Raw genomic sequence first — 25183 nt, forward strand, 5'->3', positions numbered from 1 at the left:
ATATTTTGTCCGAGTATGCCTACTTTTACATACGTTCTAAATTGGAGGGAGTAATTGGTAGTCTGACACCTAAAGAGCAAAAAAGTTGATCAAAAATCTTTTGTTTTGCTTTATTCTTAATCCTTGGTCAATTTGTAGTAAAGCAAATCCTATCTGAGCATAATGCGACTTAACTTACAATATTCACAGCTCAATTTAAACTGACTGTAATGTATGACTTTAATAGAAAATACTTGAAAATTTCATTTTGGACTACAGCAAAATAAACTTTCAATATCAAGATCAGGTTTGGTTGATTTTTTCTTGTTTGTCCTACTGCTTTAAAGACTTTCCACTATTTTTTTTCAATGAGTTTAGTAAAAAATCCAAGGTTTTGAAGAGTCAAGAAATAATGACCCCCCTTTTTTCACAAGGTTTCAGTAATGGGACTATTAATTGATCAAAAGTGCAGTTATGGTCATTAAACTGTTTTTATTTACTATCAGTCAATAAAACTTAAGGTAGAAAACTTTCATTTGAGACAATAAATGGGATTGTGGAGAGTTTATGCACTGTTTTCATTAAAATTGAGAATGGAAATGGGGAATGTGTCAAAGAGACAACAACCCGACCACAGAACAGACAACAGCAGAAGGCCACCAACAGGTCTTCAATGCAGCGAGAAATTCCCGCACCCGGAGGCGTCCTTCAGCTGGCCCCTAAACAAATATATATACTAGTTCAGTGATAATGAACGCCATACTAAACTCCAAATTGTACACAAGAAACTAAAATTAAAAATAATACAAGACTAACAATTCATTAGGCTATATTATATGTCAAATACATGGTATGACGCAATGATATAAGGGGTAAAAATCAAACAAATTCATTAAATCTTCATGACGACAAGTTTTTTTTTTTGGTGGTAAACAACGTATGTTTTAATGTTTTTAAAATACCACAGAAACAACTTACTGCGAATTCATAACAATTTAGGACATTTTTTATATGAAAGCATATTGTCAGGGGGGAAGCTAAATAGCACAAATTCAGGTTTATGGCTCGAAATTTGCAATATGTGACTTTTGCCAAAAAAATAGATTGAAATGAGGCTACTATCATTCCAAATGATCAGTTAAGACAAAAAAATCAAATGTTTTCTGATTTTGGGGTTTCACCGCTTTTCGCTTTAAAGAGCAAAAAAAGTTGATCAAAAATCTTTTGTTTTGCTTTATTCTTAAGGTAGATGGGGTGTCTAAATTATAATCCATAGAATATTTTAATGATTTGCCAAAATGTAGTTTATGTCATGCTTTTTTTTTTTTAATAATAAAAAGAATGGGTCACGGGGCTTATTTTCACGCTACAGGTTTTACAAAATTGACAGATTTTGTATAGATTATGCATGGAAAACCTAATTTTCTGCCATAAAACGAAAACTACACCATAGAATTTTGAGATAAAATATGAGAAGATAGCTCTAATATTATGCTTTCAGATAAGAAAAAGAAAAAAACGGGGTCACGGGACCCGTTTTCTTGCTACATAATAAAATAGGTAAATTCCTAACACGTTCTATTGTAAAAGTAACTTTATCTGAATTATCTGCCCTTACATTTGAGTTGCCTCCCCTTACGTGGCAAAGTTGGAAAAATTGAATCAAACACAAGTATTCTGTTTTTTGTAAAAAACAACCAGAAATATGATAAAACATGCCATTTTCTATATCAAAATGAGAATTCTTACACATGAATTACCTACTACTCTCAAAATTTGCACATTTTCTCAAAGATCTAGACCGATTGTTTTCTGGTATTTCAAAATCCAAGATGGAGGAAGACACCCTATCTACCTTAATCCTTGGTCAATTTGTAGTAAAACAAATCCTATCTGAGCATAATGCGACTTAACTTACAATATTCACAGCTCAATTTAAACTGACTGTAATGTATGACTTTAATAGAAAATACCTTAAATTGGAGGGAGTAATTGGTAGTCTGACACCTAAATATGTTTCTGTTCGTACCTACGCGAGTTGATCATGGGTTGAAATAGCAATGGGTAATAGCTAATTGTAACAAGTATATATTTCTTTTAGAAGCACTGAATATGATAAGCCAATTTAACAAATCAACCAAAAATTTCGCAAAACGTTCTCAAATAAAAATAATATTAGTCAAAATACTTACAAATTAGAGTCTATATGAAACGAAATGAAGCAAATGACCTTAAGGAACATAGTTAATTATATTTAATTTTGAAATCATAGTCAATAGTGCAGTCTGTAAAATTCAATTGGATTCTATAGAACTATTATTATATCCTTGTGTAAAGATCGATGGGTACTTTTCTGTCATAAAATAGTTAACTTACTAAAATACATGAGAACCTTGATAAATTTGGTATCAAATTGATGCGATTATATATAAATAAGAAGATGTGGTATGAGTGCCAATGAGACAACTATTCATCCAAGTCACAATGTGTAAAAAGTAAACAATTATAGGTCAAAGTACGGACTTCAACACGGAGCCTTGGCTCGCACCGAACAGCAAGCTATAAAAGGGTCCCAAAAAGACTAGGGTAAAACAAATCAAACAGGAAAACCAACGGTCTAATCTATATAAAAAAAAAACGAGAAACACTTATGAACCACACCAACAAACGACAACCACTGAAAAACAGGCTCCTGACTTAGGACAGGTGCACAAAAATGCAGCGGGTTTAAATTATGGTTATGTATTTATTAATTATTTGCACTTAATCAAGACAGACAGGAAAATACACACATTCACTATTTGCATAGTATATTAGGAGACTTTTGACACTAAATAGATAATAAATATGATTTTATAAACATTGAAAATAATCACAAGAAGCCTAAAGAGAGAGAGAGAGAGGCGAAAGATACCGAAGGGACATTTTAAGTCATAAATTGAAAATAAACTGATTATACAATGGCAAAAAGGAAAAAGACCAAAAGACAAACAACAGTACACAAAACACAAAACACAACATAGAAAATTAAAAACTGAGCAACACGAGTCACACCAAAAACCGGGGTTGATCTCAGGTGCTCCGGAAGGGTAAGCAGATCCTGCTCCACATATGGCACCGTCGTGTTGCTCATGGAAGTAAACACCCGGTGATGTCTATAGTTGTTATAAACTAAAAGAGAAGTCCAGGTTGTTTCATATCTGTAAGACAATTGTAATAATGGTAACAATTTCACTTCACATCCGTGTGAAGGAAAAATTGGGATGAACTATATTTAAATTGGGCACGGCCAAAGTTAACAAAGTTCTGTTAAGATGACATTTTAATATAATCAAAATACTTTACTGTGGATTCATTATTATTCATGGAGTACCAATTTTCGTGGCTGTCGTGAGTACATGTAAAGCACGAATTTAAATGTTCAACATATTTTGTAAAGGTTTGTATGCAGAATTTGACAATTCCGCGAAATCAAATATCGTAGAAAACACAATATTTCCTCAATCCACGAAAATTAGTACCCACACAATGAATGAATCTGAAGTAATTAAAATACACAACATTAATAAATATAGGCTCCAGATTTTCGGGATTTCTGTCTCGTTCAAATCAATGCTAAATTGTCAGTAACGTAGGACATCTCTAGTTTTGAGCTACAGTTATATGTGTGCGAGTTCTACCAAGGTCAGTTACGTAGAATATCTCTAGTGTTGAGCTACAGTTATATATGTGCAAGTTCTACCAAGGTCAGTTACGTAGAATATCTCTAGTTTTGAGCTACAGTTATATGTGTGCGAGTTCTACCAAGGTCAGTTACGTAGAATAGCTCTACAGTTATATGGTAACGGTGTGCGAGTTATACCCAGGTGTCCTTCAGTAGAGGGTGGATCCTGTCCTTCCGGTGATAGAAACTCGTATCTTTGCACCATTGAAGTCAGATAAAGAAACAACTCCATTCTGGCTAAAGATTCCCCAAGACAAACCCTCCTACCTGTAATTAGAAACATTAAAATGTCGGACAAAAAAGTAGAATAAACTAGTTGAAGAATAGCCCAAGCATTTACTAAAAAGCGTGCGAGGCAAGCTACTTTTTCAAGCTAATGCTTACTAAAACGAATATACCAGCTTATCATTCAATGCTGACTAATAGAATAGTGTTATTTATCATTATTGACAACATCTTGAATGAAAAATTTCACTATTTTTCAATCATTAATTCTAATGAAAAGAAATTTGTATTCTATGTACCTGCTGAAAAAGCTAAAATTTTCTCTTGACCATGTAGATTGCCATCTGCATCAATGAAACGGTCTGGATTAAATTCATCGCTGTTCGGAAATGTTTCCTCACTTGACAAAGCAGAATCAATGCTAAGAAATATAATGGCGCCTTTAGGAAACGTATATCCTTTGTATATAAAGTCCTCTGTCACATAGTATGGAATCGCAAACGGAACTATGTTTCCTAATCGTAATGACTCAAGAATAACCGCCTCACAATACGGTAGACATGGTTTGTCTGCCATATTTGGTAAACGGGAATGTCCGACAACGTCTACAATTTCTTGGTGCATCTTATCTTGAATATGTTTATTGCGAATTAGGTACAGGATTGCCCACATAATTGTTGTTGATGTGGTTTCTGTTCCTGTTGAGAAAAGGTCACCAACAACTGCAGTCAGCTGCTTATCTGTAGAAAAAAAAATTGCCACATTATTCCTCTCGAGCATGTTCAAAATATTCTGTTAAAAATTTTCTAGTGTAAAAAGGCTTTTTAAAGATCATTACATATATCGACGAGTGCCACTTTTGGAGCAGGTATTGCTAACCCTCCTGGAACAGTCGAGTTTATCTCCGGTTTTTGCTGGGGTAGGTGTTATTCTGTGCAAAAGTTTTGTTGTTTTGTCGCTTCGGTTTTTTTTTTTTTTTTTTTTGGGGGGGGGGGGGGGGGGGGGTTGTCTGTTCACGGTGTTTTCTCGTCTTTCTTCGACTACTATTTTTGTTTTTGCTCTATGGTTTCTTCATACTATTTTTTCATAAAAAATACCCTTAAATATTTAAGCATAATGTACTCTTTTTTATATACTGTTTTTTCCATAAAATACGTTTTACTATTGAATATTTGAATATATTCTTACTGAAGTGTTTGTATGAATGGACTATGTCTGTTTTTATTTTTTTTTAAGTTTTTGTTCGTTCGTTCGTTCGTTCGTTTGCTTGTCTGTTTTTGGTTTTATTCAAACATAATATACCAATGAAAGCGTAAATAAAAAGTACAATAGTAATTTAGAGTTGTATATTTAAACATTAAATGATCATATTTATAAATTAATAGCATGTAAATCAAATGAAAAAAAAAACACAAACACAATACTCTTATAAAAATAAAAACAAGGAAATAGGGGTACCAGTATATTGAAATCTCACATGAAAATTCAACGAAGGATATTTTTTTTATTCTGGCAAAACAATTCAATAATAAATGTTGCATAATCATTTGATGCAAACTTATTAGTGTAAATATAAGGTTTGGGTTTTTAAGTGCAGTTTATCTACACGAATGAAAGTTTGTAAATACAGTTACAACTTTATTTGGCTGTATTATTTTTCAATAAACATTAATCCTCGACGAATTCATTGTTTCATAATAACATAACACGTTTGTTTCATAATAGGGGGCCTCGGTGGCCGAGTGGTCTAAGTCGTCCAACTACTATATCACTAGCCAGTCAACACTGAGGTTGTGAGTTCGAATCCCTCACGGGGTAGGTGCACTCATCATCAATCTTAATTGACTAGGATTGCCAGTTTTCCTACCGAAGGTCGGTGGTTCTCTCCGGCATTCCGGCTTCCTCAACCAATAAAAACTGACCGCCAAGAAATAGCACAATAGTGTTGAAAGTGGCGTTAAACACCAATCAATCAATCAATCAATGTTTCATAATAACCGTACTTTTGATTGCCTTTAAAAAATTGCGAGGCATTCCGAAATCAAATTGTATTTCTCAATAAAATTAAAACATTCACGACAATACATGCTACCCATGACAGCATCACTACAATGCATCAACGACAACAAATGAAAATCTTTAAAAAAAACTCGTAATTTCATGGTTGTAGCATATACATGTATTTATAATACAAAACTCAAGTTGATATATTGTTTAACTTTTTATAATGGATCGTCAGAGGTTTATTTTTAGTAAGATTGAATGGTTCATTCTGTAATTTTATAGGGTGTAAAAGTGTTAATCGTGTGCACATTTTAGTATGAAGCAGCGCTTTATACAAAATGTGTTTCTCTCAACGGTTTTACAGCCCAATAAATCTACAAAAAGAAGCATTCAATTCTTACTAAAAATTCAAGTAACCTCTGACGATTCATTATAAAAAGTTAAACAATATATCAAATTGAGTTTTATCTAAATACCTGTAAAAGTTGTGTCCTCTTCGTCTTTTCTTTCTTTCATTTCTTTGATAAAAGCATCAATAAAATCGTTGATGTTATTTTCGTCGAAATGTTCCTTATGCTCCTTTACTTCGTTAATATAAAACTCTCTAGTTTTAGCAATAAGATCGTCTAGCTTGTGAGCTCCGAACGGATCCCCTGGTAATTTGGTGAAAATCTGAGGTAAGAATGCCAACACACCTGCAACTTCTAAATTTCTGAAATTATGACCAAGGAGGTCAATATAATATTTGAATTTAGGATCGTCATAATCGAATCTTCGTCCAATCACAATTGACATAACGTTATTGGATATACTTATGTTAATTATGTCTCTTAAATCAACAGGTTTTTCTTTGTATCCTTTCAGGGAATCTAAAAATACTTCTACTTCTTCCAAAATCCTGGATTCAAAATTGCGCTTACCAAATCCAAAATTCTTCAATTTGTTTGAAGCAAATGTTCTATGTTCTTTCCATAATCTTCCGCTGGATGACGGGATACCTGAAAACACAAATTAAACAATTCATTGTGAACAAGGGACAGTTATTTATACAAATACATATAGTTTTATTTTTTTTAGATATGAATTGCACAACCATTTCTTAGTTCGTGAGTATTATCTGTTGTCCATTATAAATCTTCTTGACATTCAGGACAATATATCAAAAATTAAAGGTCTGCTGCTTCATATCTACATTTCTTTCTTGAAATTGACACAGATGGACGACTTAAATCTATAACCTATGACAAACGTGACGATTAAGGTTTTCTCATTGTTAACATCCTATTTCTCAGAACTAACAAAACCCCTGTAACATCGAGTGGCGTTTACATATCTCAGTTTATACGTTTCGCGTGTGCATGTTAACATTATACGGGGTTCATTAACAGGAGTGCGATCCCAACACAATATCCCCTCAAGCAGTGTTACGAGAATGAACGGATTAAAACAGACCCTACGCACGTCATAAGTGCACCATTACGAATCAGTTGAACGATACGATGTATCTGTATCCTCAACTCACGTGAAACATGTTTTCGCAGTCTTTGATCTGAAGACTTCGGAATACGCACATTATATGTATATTTACCAATTGTTATTGTGTTATAGCACTTTTTACTGTTTACTGATTCGCATGGTGCTAATGTATGCATATCAGGAGAATTATCCTGTCTAGCTTCTTTTTGGAGATTCCCTTAGTTTTCCCTCTTGATTTGTGTATTCAAAATGAATTTACGAGTTTTCAACATCGGCAAACTACTTGCCTCTTATGTTCCATTTATATACGGGATTTGAATAACATTTGTAAAGATGTCTCACAAAACAGATCATATTGCTTCAATTTATGTTCTTTGGAATTCTTATTTTCTAATGTACATATGGTCATGTATTACTGATTGGTAGTTATGGTTCAACGTGAGGCATCTACCAGTCAGTCCTATATTGCATGCGTTTACTAATCGATAATAAAGGGGCTTGAAAATGAATAATTGTACCGTATCAAGACGGTATTACAAGTGGACCAGTATAACTTACCCTTTCGTGTTGCTTATATTTAGATTTCTGGGTTTTCTATGGACTGTTCTTTGTTTTTTTTTTTTTTTTTTATTTTTACTTTTATTCTTTTTATTCTTGCGTTTTCTATCTTTCGTCAAGTTGTGATTTTTTTGGCCCTAATGTTTTTTTATGTTATTGAACCATCAAGACAAAACTTTAAGATTTTGGACACTGGTATGAGAGATGTGGGGTGAATGTCAATGAGACAGTAACCCAACGACATATATAAACAAAAGACATCTAGAGGATAACATCAACCTTCAACTATTATTATAGACAGTACAATGTGTGTCAAGCTCTAAATCGCCCCGTGTCTATAAAATCTGTTACAAAATTAAAAGATCTAAGATATGCAATCAACACTAATAATAATTTCAATAAACTGTTATCACAGATATGTCTCGCCTTTTTGTAATTTTGATAATGCAAATGTTGAAATTAAAATAGCAATACTTTAACATGTAAGTTATGGAAATATTCAAAGTCGATGAACCATAACTGAAGGTACATGGCTAAACAATCTCCATGGAATGAGATGTGCCAATGCTAATACAACTGCATACTAAATTCCATTGACTAATTATAAGTCGTTCCCTTTAAACAAACCTAAACACAAACATTAACTTGTAAACTATGTAAAAGTTTCAAAGTCAATGAACCATGATCAGGGGTGGGGCTATATAATCTCCATGGAAACGATACTTGCATATGCCAATAAATTTGCATACCAAATATCACTGACTTAACATTAGCAGTTCATCTTAAACTGATCTAATCACAAGCTAATACATGTAAACTAAGCAAAAGTTTCAAAGTAAATAGACTATGACTGAGGGGGCGGGGCCAAATATTCTCCATGGAAATGAGATGTGCTAATGCTTTTACAACTGAATACCAATTAACATTGGCCTACCATTAATGGTTCCCCTTGAACTGACCCAATCACAAACTAATACATGTTAACATAGCAAAATTTTCAAAGTCTATAGACCATGACTAAGGGGGCGGAGCCAAATAATCTCCATGGAAATGAGATATGCCAATGCTTATACAACTGCATACCAAATATCATTTACCTACCACTAGTGGTTCCCCATAAATTAACCTAATCACAAACTAATACATGTAAACTATGAAAAGTTTCAAAGTCAATAGACCTTGACTGAGGGGGCGGGACCAAATAATCTCCATGGTAATGAGATGTGCCAATGCTAATACAACTGTATACCAAATATCATTGACCTACCACTAGTGGTTCACCATGAACTAGACATTATCACAAACTAATACATTGCCGCCGCCGCCGTCGCCGACGCCGGAAACAGCATACCTATGTCTCGCTTTTTAACTCCGTCAAGGCGAGACAAAAAACCATTAAGATATGAAAAAAACAACCAAGGCTGAGGTTCCAGACTTAGGATGCATTTGTGGAGGGGTGGAACTAATTGTTTGAGATGATAAGCCTCCCGCTATAAAACTCGAGCATTGTACTAGCAAATTATACATAAAAACTTGCATTGAATAAACTGTTAACACGGAGATATGTCTCGCCTTTTTGTACTTTTGATAATGCAAATGTTGAAATTAAAATAGCAATACTTTAACATGTAAGTTATGGAAATATTCAAAGTCAATGAACCATGACTGAAGGTACATGGCAAAACAATCTCCATGGAAATGAGATGTGTCAATGCTAATACAACTATATACCAAATACCATAGACTTATCATAAGTCGTTCCCTTTCAACAAACCTAAACAAAAACATTGACTTGTTAACTATGTAAAAGTTTGAAAGTCAATGAACCATTATGAGGGGGTGGGGCTATATAATCTCCATGGAAACGAGACTTGCAAATGCCAATACATTTGCATACCAAATATCATTGACTTAACATTAGCGGTTCATCTTAAACTGATCTAATCACAAACTAATACATGTAAACTAAGCAAAAGTTTCAAAGTCAATAGACCATGACTGAGGGGGCGGGACCAAATATTCTACATGGAAATGAGATGTGTTAATGCTTATACAATTGCATACCAATTAACATTGGCCTACCACTAATGGTTCCCCTTGAACAAAACTTATCACAAACTAAAACATGTAAACTAATCAAAAGTTTCAAAGTCAATAGACCATGACTGCGGGGGCGGGACCAAATATTCTCCATGGAGATGAGATGTGCCAATGCTAATACAACTGCATACCAAATATCATAGACTTACCACTAGTGGTTCCCCTTGAACTGACCTAATCACAAACTAATACATGTAAACTAAGCAAGAGTTTTAAAGTTAATAGACCATGACTGCGGGGGCGGAGCCAAATAATCTCCATGGAAATGAGATATGCCAATGCTTATGCAATTGCATACCAAATATCATTGACTTACCACTAGTGGTTCCCCATAAACTGACCTAATCACAAACTAAAACATGTAAACTAAGCAAAAGTTTCAAAGTCAATAGACTGTGACTGAGGGGGCAGGGCCAAATAATCTCCATGGAAATGAGATGTGCCAGTGCTAATACAACTGCATACCAAATATCATGGACCAACCACTAGTGGTTCACTTTAAACTAGACCTAATCACAAACTCATACATTGTTGACGCCGCCGCCGCCGCCGCCGGAAACAGCATACCTATGTCTCGCTTTTTGACTCCGTCAAAGCGAGACAAAAAGCATTGCATGTGCAACACTTACTTCTAAATTAACGATATAATAGACAACAAATTTACAAGTATAAAAAGGATAAAACAATATTAATATATATACCATATACAAGAAATAAATGCTCGCAGTAACTTAAATCGATCTCGAAGTAATCATTCCGTCCTATACTCTTAATATCGGTTATTGTATTTCATTGAAGATTTTTCATATAGCAACGTCTTTTTAAAAACAGTACAGAAAATACGAAATAACTTTTTTTCTTTACTCTCCTATACATAAATTTCCGTAAACGCATAGTAAACATGGTAAATACAGATACTTATTCGCAAAAAAACGGGTATACACTCACATACATACATTTTCTAGCAGGCAATAGTCTGGCTACAGGCATCCATTCATTTATTATTATTGTTAATATCACTACAGTTTGTAATTGACGTGACTTTTTTTTTCTTTTCTATTTCCTTTTCATTATCAATTACTAAGTAACTAAGTAGCAAACGAAGAGGTAGATGAAAATACACGCAGTTTTACGATTATAATTATAATCGTATACATAGGCTTGTATGTACTGAAAGAACGATAACCTATGTTATATTTTTTACCTGTAGCCTATATATAAGCCTATATATAGGCTATATAGAAATTAATATACACAAGTATGCATATTAGAGAGACAGAGCGTGCCTAAAACAAAAATAGTAAATAAAATCATATGCCATAACAATATAATACCAGCTATATTCTTTCAATAGCATGCGAACTTGGACCTTCAACATTTTTATCTGTAGCTTATATTCCCAAAAGTTTTATGTTTATTGTTTTGTCTCAATTAAGCGTATTCTTGATGAATGTTAATTCCAGAAACACATGTTTACGCACTGACATTAGGGACTTTTCATTTATTAAGGATATCAAATTATTTATATCAAGAGAGGCCAGAATAAATCAAATTTATCTTAAAAGGCGAAGCATACGTAATAGAGCAATACATAGACTGTTTTTAATCTAAAAAAAAATGTAAATGCTACTAGTACAAGGAATTAATTTTGTCCTTTCGGAGCACTAGATGTGTTCACCTGCGTTTTTCTGTAGGGTTCGTGTACGGTGTTCATGTTGCTCAATCTGTAGTTTTCTGTGTGGTGATAATTAAACTGTTGTTTGCCTCTTCGTTGTTTTTCTTTTGACCAGGGGGTGTCGCTGTCCTGTTGTATTGGTTTTTAATTGCCACTTTGGAGTCTTTTCATCCTTTTTTTAAATAAGTTTTTTGAATTTGAGAAATGCTATTAATAATTCTACACATTTTGATAAATAAGACTGTCACGATTGTAAGATCTATTGCTTTAAATCACAGACTTCAAAGCAAACTCTTATATATTGCATATACTTTATAAAAAAATACTACAACCTTGTGTATTGAGCCTCTTCTTATGGCAAGCCGTTGTGGAATTTATTCCCTATTTATTAATATTAAAAAATCATTTATTAATATTAAATATTATTTTTTAATATTAATAAATCGATTTTTTAATATTAATAAATATTTTTTAATATTAATAAATAGGTAATTTTTAATATTAATAAATGGGTTTTATTTATTAATATTAAATATTCAATTTTTAATATTAAATATTCGATTTATTAATATTAAAAAATATTTTGTAATATTAAAAAATAGATCCTATTTATTAATATTAAAAAATCATTTTTTAATATTAATAAATCATTTTTTAATATTAAAAATTCATTTTCTAATATTAATAAATGGTATTATTTTTTAATATTAAAAAATGAATATTTAATATTAAATATTCAGCTTGATTTTTTAATATTAAAAAATTATTTTCTAATATTAATAAATACGCCACCTATATATAAGAGTTGTTTGAGCGCTTTTATATATGATGATCATACGTTACTGCAAGCATGTAGCTGAACTAGATCAGTGGAAAATATGAATAACAAAAATATCTACGAAACACCGGCTTTTATCCTTCTATCAACTAATTGTTGCATAAATAACAGGTTCAAAAATAAAGTTTTGTTTATTTTTACTTGTACAAATAAAGCCTCTTGTACTCCACCTCCATATTGAGCAAACGGTAATGAGAATATTTCTGTTTCTGCCGTGACAGTTCAAATTCGATCAACTTCGCGGTCAGCGGTTAAAACTATTATAGATTTCTTTAAAAAATGTAAAAATTCAGACTTGGATTTAAAAACTAACCATTAAAGCGTCAGTTATAAATTGTAGGATATAAACAATAAATGTACATTGTCGGAAATACTAAATGTATGTGTACTCGCTACTAAGAAAGAAGAGAAAACCTGGAAAAGAGTTGCTTTTCGTTCTGTTTCTTAATCTTGAACAAAATAAGTTTGATTTTAACAGGTAAATGTAATTACAGGTGACCAGATTATCAAAGCTTTACCTGTTATATTCATGATATTGTTAATATTTGACATACGTTTAATTTCAATAACAACTACCCCCAATAAATGGCAAGCTGACATAACAGGAAAAAAGTAATAAAAGTTATTTTTATGACTATTCAAAACAATAAATTAATTCATACACGAAAACGAAATTTTGAAAGATTTATATTCTTACGGTTACGGTTGCTGTTGTTTTTTTTTTTTATCTTTTTCTCTAATCTTTTATTCTAATAATCACTTTTTACATTGACTTGCATATTTTAACACACGACAAAAATCACAATCCAGTGATAAGAAAACTGTTTTTTTTATTAAATTTAAGAAAGGACTTATCTTTTTAGACAATCAGTTGGGTTTTTTTTATTACTGAAATCTATAAAACATTTTTTTTTATAATATTTTATGAAAATGCAAGTTAAAAACATTACTAAACATAAACATATTAATAAAAAGCTGCCCATTTAATAGAAAAACATGGTAATAAAAAAAAAGGTTCCAGAAAATAAGCCTTCTACAATAATTATTGTATATTACCTCTATGTGGTTAGGTGACGTCCCATAATTAATTTAGAGCTCTTCAAACTAGACGAAGAACATTAAGAAAAGAAAGTTCAGTGAAAATGGACTTCACACTAAACTCCAAAACAAATGAATAAACTAAAGTTAAAAAGCATACAAGACTAACAAAGGCCAGAGGCTCCTGACTTGGGACAGGAGCAAAAATGCGGCGGGGTTAAACATATATTGTGAGATCTCAACCTAGCCAATGTAGAATAAAGAATACGATATATGCAAAATATACAAGTGTTCTAAGTCTAGACCACACAAGCGGCGACCAAAGACACCAGTCATCGTTAATTGATGTAAAAAAGGGAGAAATAGAAACCATTTCATCCAAAAGGTATAAAATAAGAGAGTTTATCATAAATACATTTTTCAAGGCCATACATTTCACGGCATGATGATACACTTTTATTACAGTTACTTATCGGGGTTATCTAGACGGCAACAGGTATATTTTCATTTTCATCAAACAGCCCAACGAAACATATTCCCAAAAGACAGCTGTACAGTCCTTTTTTACTGCACCTTTTTTATTGCACCATGTGCACTTTTTGTTCCTCATAGCAATTTAAGATTCGTATAAAGTAAGAACATTTCTGTAGATGCTTTGTTTTTGTCCAAAATAAAATTTGATAAAGCAAAGCATATATTGACACATTGAAATAGAGATTTAAAAAAATATTATTTCCTTACAAAAAAATGATTATAAGGTCCTTTGTGGTCCTATGTGCTACATTGTGCTTTGTTTGTGCTCAAAGGAGGTCCTTTGTGGTGTTTAAGAGACAACAAAAAACATGCTGTCATAGTGAATTGGAATGTAGAAAAATAAGTCTCAGAAAAAATAACTGTGTAAGATATTTTTTAATAAATTTGGTTTATAATTTTTAAATGTATAAATGATTTGGTCCATAATAGAGGTCATGCATAACTCTACCTCTACCTCTATAACATGGCCCATGTGGTGAATCACTTACTTTGGCCAGCAGGTGATAGTTCATGTGATCTTTGTGACAAACGAGACACCTCCTACCATATGCTTCAAAACTTTTACAGGTCTAGTGCTATGGGTAATTTTAGAGACCATGCCTACCTCTACTTCTGGTAACCGTGGGCCACATGGAAAATATCTTAGTTTGGCCAGTGAGGAATAGGAAAGTTGGCATATTTGCCATACCAGGATACCCAAACTCCCATTCTTTGCTGACACACACGTATGGGTCTAAGCTTTAATTGCTTTCAGACATGCCAACCTCTACCTCTATTCCCATGGCCCACGTAGAAAATCTCTTAGTTTGGTCAGCAGGCAATATAAAAGTTGGACTATGTAACATTCCGGGTCCCCATTAACCTTTGCTGACAAACTCGTACAGTTGTAGGGTTTTAAACTGCTATATTCCATTTTACAGACCATTACCATTTTCTAGTACCATGGCCCCAATGGAGAATCTCTTAGTTTTCCCAGCGGGCAATAGTAGAGAATGAACAAGAATATGTCCATAGTACACGGATGCCCAACTCGCACTATCATTTCTATGTTCAGTGGACCGTGAAATTGGGGTAAAATCTCTAATTTAGCATTAAAATTATAGATCATATCATAGGGAACATGTGTACTGAGTTTCAAGTTGATTGGACTTCACCTTCATCAAAAACTTCCTTGACCAAAAACTTTAACCTGAAGCGGGACGGACGAACGGACGGACGAACGGACGGACAAACGGACGAACGGACGCACAGACCAGAAAACATAATGCCCCTCTACTATCGTAGGTGGGGCATAAAAATAAATTGAGGATGGAAATGGGGAAAATGTCAAAGAGACAACAGCCCGACCATAGAGCAGAAAACAGCCGAAGGCTATAACTATAGGACATTCAACAAGTACCTGCTATATATATAGGACATTCAACAAGTACCTGCTATATATATAGGACATTCAACAAGTACCTGCTATATATATAGGATATTCAACACGTAACTCCTAAATATATAGGCTATTCAACAACTACCTACTATACCAATATGATTTTCAACAAGTACTTGCTATAAATAGGATATTCAACAAGTACCTGTTATAACTATAGGACATTCAACAAGTTCATACTATAAAAAAGCATATTCAACACGTAACTGCTATATGTCTAGTACATTCAACAAGAGCCTACTATACCGATAGGATATTCAAAAAGTACTTGCTATAGATATAGGAAATTCATCGAGTACCTGCTATAACTATAAGACATTCAACAAGTACCTGCTATATGTATAGGACATTCAAAAGGTTCCAACTATAACAATAAGAAATTCAACACGTACCTGCTATATCTATATGAAATTCAACAAGTACCTGCTATAGCTATAGTATAATCAACAGGTACCTGCTATATGTAAAGAACATTCATCAACTACCTAGTAATAATATTGGACATTCATCAACTACCTAGTAATAATATTGGACATTCATCAATTACCGGCTTGAACTATGATATACAACAAGTTCCTACTATAACAAAAGGAAATTCAACACGTACCTGCTATATCTTTATGAAATTCAACAAGTACCTGCTATAGCTATAGTATAATCAACAGGTACCTGCTATATGTAAAGAACATTAATCAACTACCTAGTAATAATATTGGACATTCATTAACTATCTAGTATTATATTGGACATTCATCAATTACCGGCTTAAACTATGATATTCAACAAGTTCCTACTATAACAAAAGGAAATTCAACACGTACTTGCTATATATATAGGACATTCTATGAGTACCTATTTTACAAATAGGATATTCAACAGGTACCTGCTAAAGCTATAGGACATTCAACAAGTACCTTCTACAACTATAGGACATTCAACAAGAACCTGCTATAACTATAAGACATTCAACAAGTACCTGTTATATCTATAGGATATTCAACTACAACATACTATACCAAAAGGATATTCAACACGCCTATTATAGCTATTTAAAAGTCAACAAGTATGTGCTATATCTATAGGACATTCAACAAGTACCTGCTATATTTATAGGATATTCAACTAGAACCTACTTTACCAATAGAATATTCAACAAGTACCTGCTATTAATACAGGACATTCAACAAATACCTGATATAACTATAGGACATTCAACAAGTACCTACTATATCTGTTGAACATTCAATAAGAACCTTCTATACCAATAGGATATTCAACAAGTACCTGCTATAGCAATAGGACATCAAACAAGTTTTCATACTATAAAAAAGCAAATTTAACACGTAACTGCTATATGTCTAGGACATTCAACAAGAGCCTACTATACCGATAGGATATTCAAAAAGTCACTGCTATAGATGTAGGAAATTCGTCGAGTACCTGCTATAACTTTAGGACATTCAACAAGTAACTGTTATAACTATAGGACATTTCAACAAGTACCTGCTATAACTATAGGACATTCAAAAAGTACCTGATATGACTATAAGCCATTCAACAAGTACCTGCTAAAGCTATAGGATATTCAACACGTAACTCCTAAATCTATAGGCCATTCAAGAAGAACCTACTATACCAATATGATTTTCATAAAGTTCCTACTATTACAATAAGAAATTCAACACGTACCTGCTATATCTATAGTATAATCAACAGGTACCTGCTATAGCTATAGTATAATCAACAGATACCTGCTATATGTAAAGAACATTCATCAACTACCTAGTAATAATATTGGACATTCATCAACTACCTAGTAATAATATTGGACATTCATCAACTACCTAGTAATAATATTGGACATTCATCAACTACCTAGTAATAATATTGGACATTCATCAATTACCGACTAGAACTATGATATTCAACAAGTTCCTACTATAACAAAAGGAAATTCAACACGTACCTGCTATATATATAGGACATTCTATGAGTACCTACTTTACCAATAGGATATTCAACAGGTACCTGCTAAAACTATATGACATTCAACAAGTACCTGCTATAGCAATATGACATTCAACAAGTACCTGTTATAACTATAGGACATTCAACAAGTACCTTCTTCAACTATAGGACATTCAAAAAGAACCTGCTAGAACTATAAGATATTCAACAAGTACCTGCTATATTTATAGGATATTCAACTACAACATACTATACCAATAGGATATTCAACATTTGCCTATTATAGCTATTGAAAATTCAACAAGTATGTGCTATATCTATAAGACATTCAACAAGTACTTGCTATATGTATAGGACATTCAACCAGAACCTACTTTACCAATAATATATTCAACAAGTACCTGCTATTAATACAGGACATTCAACAAATACCTGCTATAACTATAGGACATTCAACAAGTACCTACTATCTCTGTAGGACATTCAATAAGAACCTTCTATACCATTAGGATATTCAACAAGTACCTGATATAGCAATAGGACATGAAACAAATACCTGCTTTAACTATAGGACATTCAACAAGTACCTGCCATGACTATATGATATTCAACAAGTACCTGCTGTAACTGTAGGACTTTCAACAAGTAACTGCTTTAACTATAGGACATTCAACAAGTTCCTGCTATAACTATAGGACATTCAACAAGTACCTGCTATAACTATAGGACATTCAACAAGTACCTGCTATGACTATAAGACAAGACATTAAACAAGTAACTGCTATATCTATAGGATATTCAACACGTGACTCCTAAATTTATAGGCCATTCAACAAGAACCTACTATATCAATAGGATTTTAAACAAGTACTTGCTATAAATATAGGACATTCAACAAGTACCTTTTATAACTAAATGACATTCCACAAGTTCATACTATAAAAAGCAAATTCAACACGTAACTACTATATGTCTAAGACATTCAACAAGAGCCTACTATACCGATAGGATATTCAAAAAGTACCTGCTATAGATATAGGAAATTCATCGAGTACCTGCTATAACTTTAGGACATTCAACAAGTAACTGCTATAACTATATGGCATTCAGCAAGTACCTGCTATAACTATAGGACATTCAAAAATTACCTGCTATGACTACAAGACATTCAACAAGTACCTGCTTTATCTATAGGATATTCAACACGTAACTCCTAAATCTATAGGCCATTCAACAAGAACCTACTATACCAATAGGATTCTCAACAAGTACTTGCTATAAATATAGGACATTCAACAAGTCACTGTTATAACTAAATGACATTCAACAAGTTCATACTATAAAAAAGCAAATTCAACACGTAACTGCTATATCTTAAGGACATTCAACAAGAGTCTACTATATCGATATTCAAAAAGTACCTGCTATAGATATAGGAAATTCAACAAGTACCTGCTACAGCTATAGTATAATCAACAGGTACCTGCTATACGTAAAGAACATTCATCAACTACCTAGTAATTATATTGGACATTCATCAACTACCGGCTATAACTATGATATTCAACAAGTTCCTACTGTAAAAAAGGAAATTCAACACGTACCTGCTATAAATATAGGACATTCAATGAGTACCTACTTTACCGATATGATATTCAACAGGTACCTGCTAAAGCTATAGGATATTCATCAATTACCTATTATAGCTATAGAACATTCAACAAGTACCTGCTTTATCTGTAGGACATTCAACAAGAACCTACAATACCAATAGGATATTCAACAAATACCTGTTATTACTATAGGACATTCAACAAATACCTGATATAACTATAGGACATTCAACAAGTACCATTTATATCTGTAGGACATTCAATAAGAACCTAGTATACCGATAGGATAATCAACAAGTACCTGCTATAGCTATAAGACATTCAACAAGTACCTGCTTTAACTATAGGACATTCAACAAGTACCTGCTATAACTATAGGACATTCAACAAGTACCTGCTATGACTATAAGACAAGACATTAAACAATTACCTGCTATATCTATAAGATATTCAACACGTAACACCTAAATCTATAGGCCATTCAAGAAGAACCTACTATACCAATATGATTTTCAACAAGAACTTGCTATAAATATAGGACATTCAACAAGTACCTTTTATAACTAAATGATATTAAACAAGTTCATACTATAAAAAAGCAAATTCAACACGTAACTGCTATATGTCTAGGAATTCAACAAGAGCCTACTATACCGATATGATATTCAAAAAGTACCTGCTATACATAAAGGAAATCCATCGAGTACCTGCTATAACTTTAGAACATTCAACAAGTAACTGCTATAACTATAGGACATTCAACAAGTACCTGCTATAACTATAGGACATTCAAAAAGTACCGTTTATGACTATAAGACATTCAACAAGTACCTGCTATATCTATAGGATATTCAACACGTAACTCCTAAATCTATAGGCCATTCAACGAGAACCTACTATACCAATAGGATTTTCAACGAGTACTTGCTATAAATATAGGACATTCAACAAGTCACTGTTATAACTAAATGACATACAACAAGTTCATACTATAAAAAAGCAAATTCAACACGTAACTGCTATGTGTCTAAGACATTCAACAAGAGCCTACTAAACCGATAGGATATTCAAAAAGTACCTGCTATAGATATAGGAAATTCATCGAGTACCTGCTATAACTTTAGGACATTCAACAAGTAACTGCTATAACTATATGGCATTCAGCAAGTACCTGCTATAACTATAGGACATTCAAAAAGTACCTGCTATGACTACAAGACATTCAACATGTACCTGCTTTATCTATAGGATATTCAACACGTAACTTCTAAATCTATAGGCCATTCAACAAGAACCTACTATACCAGTAGGATTCTCAACAAGTACTTGCTATTAATATAGGACATTCAACAAGTACCTGTTATAACTAAATGACATTCAACAAGTTCATACTATAAAAAAGCAAATTCAACACGTAACTGCTATATGTTTAGGACATTCAACAAGAGCCTACTATACCGATATTCAAAAAGTACCTGCTATAGATATAGGAAATTCATCGAGTACCTGCTATAACTTTAGGACATTCAACAAGTACCTGCTATAACTATAGGACATTCAACAAGTTCATACTATAAAAAAAGCAAATTTAACACGTAACTGCTATATGTTTAGAACATTCAACAAGAGCCTACTATACCAATATTCAAAAAGTACCTGCTATAGATATAGGAAATTCAACAAGTACCTGCTACAACTATAGTATAATCAACAGGTACCTGCTATACGTAAAGAACATTCATCAACTACCTAGTAATTATATTGGACATTCATCAACTACCGGCTATTACTATGATATTCAACAAGTTCCTACTGTAAAAAAGGAAATTCAACACGTACCTGCTATATACATATGACATTCGATGAGTACCTACTTTACCGATAGGATATTCAACAGGTACCTGCTAAAGCTATAGGATATTCAACAAGTACCTGTCATAGCAATAGGACATTCAATGAGTACATGTTATGACTATAGGACATTCAACAAGTACCTTCTACAACTATAGGACATTCAACAAGTACCTGCTATGACTATAAGACAAGACATTAAACAATTACCTGCTATATCTATAAGATATTCAACACGTAACTCCTAAATCTATAGGCCATTCAAGAAGAACCTACTATACAAATATGATTTTCAACAAGAACTTGCTATAAATATAGGACATTCAACAAGTACCTTTTATAACTAAATGATATTAAACAAGTTCATACTATAAAAAAGCAAATTCAACACGTAACTGCTATATGTCTAGGAATTCAACAAGAGCCTACTATACCGATATGATATTCAAAAAGTACCTGCTATACATAAAGGAAATCCATCGAGTACCTGCTATAACTTTAGAACATTCAACAAGTAACTGCTATAACTATAGGACATTCAACAAGTACCTGCTATAACTATAGGACATTCAAAAAGTACCGTTTATGACTATAAGACATTCAACAAGTACCTGCTATATCTATAGGATATTCAACACGTAACTCCTAAATCTATAGGCCATTCAACAAGAACCTACTATACCAATCGGATTTTCAACAAGTACTTGCTATAAATATAGGACATTCAACAAGTCACTGTTATAACTAAATGACATACAACAAGTTCATACTATAAAAAAGCAAATTCAACACGTAACTGCTATGTGTCTAAGACATTCAACAAGAGCCTACTAAACCGATAGGATATTCAAAAAGTACCTGCTATAGATATTGGAAAGTCATCGAGTACCTGCTATAACTTTAGGACATTCAACAAGTAACTGCTATAACTATATGGCATTCAGCAAGTACCTGCTATAACTATAGGACATTCAAAAAGTACCTGCTATGACTACAAGACATTCAACATGTACCTGCTTTATCTATAGGATATTCAACACGTAACTTCTAAATCTATAGGCCATTCAACAAGAACCTACTATACCAATAGGATTCTCAACAAGTACTTGCTATTAATAGAGGACATTCAATAAGTACCTGTTATAACTAAATGACATTCAACAAGTTCATACTATAAAAAAGCAAATTCAACACGTAACTGCTATATGTTTAGGACATTCAACAAGAGCCTACTATACCGATATTCAAAAAGTACCTGCTATAGATATAAGAAATTCATCGAGTACCTGCTATAACTTTAGGACATTCGACAAGTACCTGCTATAACTATAGGACATTCAACAAGTTCATACTATAAAAAAAGCAAATTTAACACGTAACTGCTATATGTTTAGAACATTCAACAAGAGCCTACTATACCGATATTCAAAAAGTACCTGCTATAGATATAGGAAATTCAACAAGTACCTGCTACAGCTATAGTATAATCAACAGGTACCTGCTATACGTAAAGAACATTCATCAACTACCAAGTAATTATATTGGACATTCATCAACTACCGGCTATTACTATGATATTCAACAAGTTCCTACTGTAAAAAAGGAAATTCAACAGGTACCTGCTAAAGCTATAGGATATTCAACAAGTACCTGTCATAGCAATAGGACATTCAATGAGTACATGTTATGACTATAGGACATTCAACAAGTACCTTCTACAACTATAGGACATTCAACATGAACCTTCTATACCAATAGGATATTCATCAATTACCTATTATAGCTATAGAACATTCAACAAGTACCTGCTTTATCTGTAGGACATTCAAAAAGAACCTACAATACCAAAAGGATATTCAACAAATACCTGTTATTACTATAGGACATTCAAAAAATACCTGATATAACTATAGGACATTCAGCAAGTACCAAATATATCTGTAGGACATTCAATAAGAACCTAGTATACCGATAGGATATTCAACAAGTACCTGCTATAGCTATAAGACATTCAACAAGTACCTGCTTTAACTATAGGACATTCAACCAGAACCTACTATACCAATATGATTTTCAACAAGAACTTGTTATAAATATAGGACATTCAACAAGTACCTTTCATAACTAAATGACATTAAACAAGTTCATACTATACAAAAAACAAATTCAACACGTAACTGCTATATGTCTAGGACATTCAACAAGAGCCTACTATACCGATAGGATATTCAAAAAGTACCTGCTATACATAAAGGAATTTCATCGAGTACCTGCTATAACTTTAGAACATTCAAAAAGTAACTGCTATAACTATAGGACATTCAACAAGTACCTGCTATAACTATAGGACATTCAAAAAGTACCTGCTATGACTATAAGACATTCAACAAGTACCTGCTGTATCTATAGGATATTCAACACGTAACTCCTAAATCTATAGGCCATTCAACAAGAACCTACTATACCAATATGATTTTCAACAAGAACTTGCTATAAATATAGGACATTCAACAAGTACATGCTATGACTATAAGACAAGACATTAAACAAGTACCTGCTATATCTATAAGATATTCAACACGTAACTCCTAAATCTATAGGCCATTCAACAAGAACCTACTATACCAATATGATTTTCAACAAGAACTTGCTATAAATATAGGACATTCAACAAGTACCTTTTATAACTAAATGACATTAAACAAGTTCATACTATAAAAAAGCAAATTCAACACGTAACTGCTATATGTCTAGGACAATCAACAAGAGCCTACTATACCGATAGGATATTCAAAAAGTACCTGCTATACATAAAGGAAATTCCTCGAGTACCTGCTATAACTTTAGAACATTCAACAAGTAACTGCTATAACTATAGGACATTCAACAAGTACCTGCTATAACTATAGGACATTCAAAAAGTACCTGATATGACTATAAGACATTCAACAAGTACCTGCTATATCTATAGGATATTCAACACGTAACTCCTAAATCTATATTCCATTCAACAAGAACCTTCTACACTAATAGGATTTTCGACAAGTACTTGATTTATATATAGGACATTCAACAGTTACTTGTTATAACTAAATGACATTCAACAACTTCATACTATAAAAAAGCAAATTCAAGACGTAACTGCTATATTTCTAGGACATTCAACAAGAGCCTACTATACCGATAGGATAGTCAAAAAGTACCTGCTATACATAAAGGAAATTCATCGAGTACCTGCTATAACTTTAGAACATTCAACAAGTAACTGCTATAACTATAGGACATTTAACAAGTACCTGCTATAACTATAGGACATTCAAAAAGTACCTGCTATGACTATAAGACATTCAACAAGTACCTGCTGTATCTATAGAATATTCAACAAGTACCTACTATCTCTGTAGGACATTCAATAAGAACCTTCTATACCATTAGGATATTCAACAAGTACCTGATATAGCAATAGGACATGGAACAAATACCTGCTTTAACTATAGGACATTCAACAAGTACCTGCCATGACTATATGATATTCAACAAGTACCTGCTGTAACTGTAGGACTTTCAACAAGTAACTGCTTTGACTATAGGACATTCAACAAGTTCCTGCTATAACTATAGGACATTCAACAAGTACCTGCTATAACTATAGGACATTCAACAAGTACCTGCTATGACTATAAGACAAGACATTAAACAAGTAACTGCTATATCTATAGGATATTCAACACGTGACTCCTAAATTTATAGGTCATTCAACAAGAACCTACTATATCAATAGGATTTTAAACAAGTACTTGCTATAAATATAGGACATTCAACAAGTACCTTTTATAACTAAATGACATTCAACAAGTTCATACTATAAAAAAGCAAATTCAACACGTAACTGCTATGTGTCTAAGACATTCAACAAGAGCCTACTAAACCGATAGGATATTCAAAAAGTACCTGCTATAGATATAGGAAAGTCATCGAGTACCTGCTATAACTTTAGGACATTCAACAAGTAACTGCTATAACTATATGGCATTCAGCAAGTACCTGCTATAACTATAGGACATTCAAAAAGTACCTGCTATGACTACAAGACATTCAACATGTACCTGCTTTATCTATAGGATATTCAACACGTGACTCCTAAATTTATAGGTCATTCAAC

At 32.8% G+C, this 25183-nt stretch overlaps 1 protein-coding gene across 1 annotated transcript in view; it reads right to left on the reverse strand.

The window, feature by feature from the left end:
• Window positions 1–3283: 3283 nt before the first annotated feature.
• LOC127734217 (cytochrome P450 2U1-like) overlaps window positions 3284–25183 on the reverse strand; it is a 29283-nt gene continuing 7383 nt past the window's right edge. Inside the window, exons 2-4 of the mRNA XM_052243973.1 lie at window positions 6409–6930; window positions 4228–4668; window positions 3284–3970 (exon numbers count right to left, since the gene is read on the reverse strand). Coding sequence (XP_052099933.1) covers window positions 3789–3970; window positions 4228–4668; window positions 6409–6930 — 1145 coding nt within the window. The 3' untranslated portion in view covers window positions 3284–3788. The remainder of the gene's footprint in view (window positions 3971–4227; window positions 4669–6408; window positions 6931–25183) is intronic.

This window comes from Mytilus californianus, unplaced genomic scaffold (genome assembly GCF_021869535.1).
Source record: "Mytilus californianus isolate M0D057914Y unplaced genomic scaffold, xbMytCali1.0.p SCAF_3, whole genome shotgun sequence".
NCBI lineage: Eukaryota > Metazoa > Mollusca > Bivalvia > Mytilida > Mytilidae > Mytilus > Mytilus californianus.